At 42.9% G+C, this 4,868-nt stretch overlaps 1 protein-coding gene across 1 annotated transcript; it reads left to right on the top strand.

The window, feature by feature from the left end:
* The first annotated feature begins 1,858 nt into the window (after window positions 1-1,858).
* On the top strand, window positions 1,859-3,727 carry LOC109465828 (leucine-rich repeat transmembrane protein FLRT2-like). The gene is made up of 3 exons (XM_019763269.1): window positions 1,859-2,411; window positions 2,751-2,935; window positions 3,686-3,727. The coding sequence occupies exons 1-3, from the start codon at window positions 1,859-1,861 to the stop codon at window positions 3,725-3,727; spliced, it is 780 nt and encodes a 259-aa protein (XP_019618828.1).
* Window positions 3,728-4,868: the final 1,141 nt, after the last annotated feature.

Below are 4,868 nucleotides of genomic sequence, written 5' to 3'. Positions count from 1 at the left end.
ATATTAAGCATCACGTAAGCTACCTACATACCAAAAACCACAACGATCCGTCAACTGGTTCTTGAGTTATCCCCTTTTGAATATTTTCAAGAATATATCCCTGCAGTTCCAGAGCAAGCCGCTAGGGGGCCTAAACTCACATCACTTCTTCCCCAGCACAAGAGCTACCTACCATCCAAATTTCATCACCATAGCATGTCTAGATCATGAGATATCAAAACCGGAAGTTCAGCTGCAATACCATAACAAGCCGCTAGGGGGTCCAAAATCTAATCATTTTGAGGTCTCATCAAGACCTATCCACCTACCAAGTATCAAGACAATCCATCAAGGCCTTCTCAAGTTATCGTGTTTACAGACACACACACACACACACAAACACACACATACACGAACGCCCCTGAAAACATAACCTTCTTGGCGAAGGTAAAAAATATGAGTCTATCTCTACTATACAAGGGGCAATCTATGGTGAAATGTATTTCATCTTCTATTTGGCCTAAACTACAGAATTGACAGGTTCTTTGTTCTACAGGAGTGCGGTTATGTCTTCCTGATTCGAATCGTAATAAAAAAAGAATCTTTGATCGCTCATGATAAGCGGCCGCAGCCTCTACAATGACGTGGTCTCTGGTGGAAAGGTGGTACAAAAACATCAGTGCTGTAACAAGAACAAGAGGTTCAAGCGCCAACAACTGACCTGTCTAATATAACAGGTGCAGACCTTTTAGCCTAGCCGTTAGTGCATTGTGTTCGTGACCTGGCGGCCCGGGTTCGATTCCCAAGAGCCAGTAGACTTCATGTTTCTACCCCCCCCCCTCCCTAGTTGTTTCCGCGCAAACTATACTATAGAAAGGGATATATATGTTGCTGTGGTCCAGAGTGGCCAAATAGCAGAGAAATAAAGTTCTTCTTCAACGGTATCCCCCTTCAATTTCAGGGCAGCAAAGGCTTAAGAAAAAGAAAGAAAAAATCTGATAAGGAAATCTGTCTGATATTGCCACTTACTGCCGTTTCTTAGCACATTTATAAATATAGGTTCATATGAAATCTTTTAAAATGGCCCCCAAAACAAGCTAGGTGAGGAGGGGGGGGGGTCCTTTATTTTTGGGTACCACCCATAAATAGCCAGAACCAGCGTACGATACAAAACAAGCAACCGTTTTCCGTCAGCGACATCACATTTTACCTTACACTTACAGCATATCGTTATGATATGGGATAGGATTGATTCAACTTACTACATTAAAATAATGACCAAAACATTGAGTTTAAAAATCCTGTTTTGCCGCCCTGAAATTGCATTGAAGGTCTTTAACGAGTCATATCCACATATGTTTACAGAGAACTTTATTGACACAACAAAAGTACAGTGACTTTCGTAAGGTCTAAGACATGTAGATATGCAGACAAATATACATGGGTACAACGAAAATATCCTACGTACAGAACAATAGCTGGGTCAACTAATACTACTTGTTCTAAGGTTTAAACATACTTTGATATATTTACCTATTTGTACACAGTAAGGGCTATTGCCTTCTAGGATGAACTTAAATTTATCTATAGCATGAAATGTAACAAATTCTGTTGAGCAGGCGGAGAGAAGGTTGAACAGCTTTGTGCGTTTATCGTTATATAGTGTACAATTCAAAATAAAATGTTGTTCCTCTTTAATATCATTGGGACAGAATGGACAAAACCTCTGGTCGCGAGGGATTTTTTTATATCTTCCTAATTCTATATTCAATTTATGGCTAGAAATAATTCTCATCTTTGCAATCGATCTACGAACTTCAAAATTATGTATTTCAGGAAGGTAATTTTCTTGTCCACAGGAAAGAAGCGTCACCGTTTCATGGCTCGAACAACAAACTACAGCTGGTTACTCCTCTCCCTGGTCCTGCCGTGTGCTGTAGTGCCGTGTGTGGGAGAGAACCCACTAGGTTGTAGGATCTTCCGGGGGATTTTAGTCTGCTTGTTTCAATACCACAGTCTGACCGACCTTCCTTCAGGAATACCTGATGATGTTGTTAGCTTGGATGCGTCGTTTAACAGCATTAGAAACCTCACACATGTCCCGCTTCTTTACAATCTGTGCACGTTGAACCTACGATCAAACCGTATTGAAACCGTGTCTTGGGTATCACTCCGCCGGTTACCGGCCTTACAGAATATTCACTTAAATGATAACAAGATAACCAGTGTAAATTTGGATGTCGTTATAAACCACCTTCCAGATCTGAAGTTGGTGGATTTATCGAGTAACAGACTCACTTCAGTCTCTGTCCAGGGGTTGGGACTTCCGTTTTTGGAGAAGGTCAATATCGACAGCAACCCTTTCAACTGTGACTGTGCGCTGCTGTGGTTAATGAACAAAGTCAGATGTTTGCAAGAATGTCCACGTGCTGGTGTGCATTGTTGCTACGAATGTGAAGCCTGTTTTCTTCATTCTCGGCTGAACCACGACAGCCTCCTCTGTACCAGTCCAGACTCGTTGCGGGGACTGTCTCTGACAAAAGCCGTGGACACCCCTAAAAAAATACCGTGTGAGGCGAGAACGACTGTCTCTACACAGACGGCTGGCCGTGAGCAGGTTGCAACGACAGCATCCACTTCTGTCAAACTTCGAAACACTGACAGAATTTCCACTCCATATCAAGCTGGTGTTCGTGAAAAAACTGTATCTTTGGTCCCAACAGTAGAATCTGTAGTATACACAAATCCGCTAGGGGGTCCTATGTTCTCAGGCCCTGTTCTCGAGAACAACACAAGCATTCAGGAAGTAAACAGTAAGGAGATCAGTAAACTAGCGATCGGTAGTGAACAAATTATCATTATGGTGTCGGTTAGTTTTCTGGCGTTACTTTTTATCTTGTACATAATGAGAAAGATAAGGCGCGTGACGTCTGAAGACGACATCGGTGCTGCGGCAGTAAATACATCCACAGCGATGGACGGTTTTTCTGCTGGAGCACCAGGGTTACCAACATCTACAGACATGTGCCTGGCTCAAATCGTGCCGCCAATCAGGAACCTTATGTACCACGGTGGCAACCTTGATACAGGGGAACAACAACTAACAACTTCAGCTCACCAGCTTGCACGTGTGGCTCGAATGATGCCACCGATTAGCAAAGTGAACACTGACTATCACAACCTAAATGCAGGCACACCACACCAAGCAACCTGTATTGGTTACACGTGCCCGAGTGAAAACATGCCACAGAATAGTCGTGAGACTACTTACCAACAGTACCAAGACAACCTAAATGTAGGGACACCACGCCAAGCAACCTGTACTAGTTACAACACGTGCCCTAGTGAAAACATGGTACAGAATAGTCGTGAGACTACTTACCAACAGTACCAAGACAACCTAAATGCAGGGACACCACACCAAGCAAGCTGTGTCTGGTACAACACGTGCCAGGGCCAGGGAATGCAGCAGAATAGGAACACTACATGTACTCGTACCTACATGTACCAGGACAACTTACATGCAGGGGAAGCACAACAAGCAAGCGTTGACTGTTACAATACATGCCCGGGTCAGCCGAACGAAAATACCGCGTACGGACATGTGCAGAACTCGGAGTGCGTTGAACGCGGATGAGATTAAACCGTACAAGGTAATTTTAACTAAACCCAGGACTGGCTCAACGTTTTTTGCCCGTTTTTTTAGAATGTCCTACTAAAGAAATTTTGTGGAGATGAACTGAGATGAGATGAATAGACGAAATGTAGTCAAATAGCGATATTTAACTTTGTGTACCAGTGCAGCAAAATGCGTTCCCAAAATACAGGAAAGGGCGTTTCCAGAGGGTCAATATTTTAAAATTTTCCCGGGGAGCATGCCCCGATTCCCCTTGTGGACTGAGATAATAAGATAGCATGTGGAAGTGGATGTACTCGAATAGCGCGCGAGTAAGAAACTTAGCTACAAAGTACTCAAAATTTAGCTTCGTGTAACAGCAAAATTTCCCCCCAAAATGCAGGAAAACGCGTTTCAGAGGGTTAAAATTTCAAATTTTCCCCGGGGAGCATAACCCGGACCCCCTAGGTGCGCCACGCCTTCGCTGCTCGACTTGTGGGTTCCATACAAATCTCGCCCCCCCCCAATCAAAATTTCCTGCCGCCGCCTCTTGATATTACTTCTCCATTACCGTATCGGTCCTGCCGAAATGTATTGAAAAATTGTTAAATAATAGTTTCCTAATATTGCAATTCTGTCTCAGAATGACAGAATAACAATCCCATGCCTTCGGAAACATGTAGCTTTGCCAGAACTTTTTCTAAGGCGAAATGCCCCAACCCAAAGGATACTGTAGTACATGTATACAAGAGCAAATTTTTGACGAACATGCACTGGTCACTCTATCATTGGTCAAACCGCTAATTGCCAGGCTGTCATTGGTTGGACTGCTAATTGTATGGTAGGATCATGACTTTTTAACTGGATAGCTCTTGGCCACATGAAGCACACGTGCTAGTTCCAACAAGAGTAAAATCATCCTCTTTTGCATCTTCGTTTATACCACGTGTTACAACGATTTGGAACAAGCATGATGCAGATACCAGAGGGTTAGGAATTAGTGTTTCAATCCTAACTGATGTGGGGTCATTTTCCGACATCTATAGATGCATTTTAGCTACGTCAAACACTGGACATTTTCACCTTGCGAGGTAACGGCACTTTCTACATGATGATCATTCATGATATCATATCATTCATGTGCATTATATTAAAACGTGGGTGGCTACAATATGTGTTTGGGATTTATATAATTGTTTCATCAGCAGCGTAGACAATTTGTGCCTGGCGTGCGTAAACAACAAAATTAAATTACACTGAAGCAAAATTAAAT

This window comes from Branchiostoma belcheri, unplaced genomic scaffold (assembly GCF_001625305.1).
Source record: "Branchiostoma belcheri isolate BF01 breed outbred unplaced genomic scaffold, Haploidv18h27 scaffold159, whole genome shotgun sequence".
Taxonomy (NCBI): domain Eukaryota; kingdom Metazoa; phylum Chordata; class Leptocardii; order Amphioxiformes; family Branchiostomatidae; genus Branchiostoma; species Branchiostoma belcheri.
This window is presented reverse-complemented; position numbering and strand designations above follow the sequence as displayed.

What these genes read in the sequence shown, in the direction of transcription:
- LOC109465828 (XM_019763269.1), top strand. Translation starts at nt 1,859, where the DNA reads ATGGCTCGAACAACAAACTACAGCTGGTTACTCCTCTCCCTGGTCCTG. An exon ending in GCAAGAATGTCCACGTGCTG is followed by an intron (nt 2,412 to 2,750) that starts GTGTGCATTGTT and finishes CTATGTTCTCAG; the next exon opens with GCCCTGTTCTCGAGAACAAC. An exon ending in ACGACATCGGTGCTGCGGCA is followed by an intron (nt 2,936 to 3,685) that starts GTAAATACATCC and finishes CCGTTTTTTTAG; the next exon opens with AATGTCCTACTAAAGAAATT.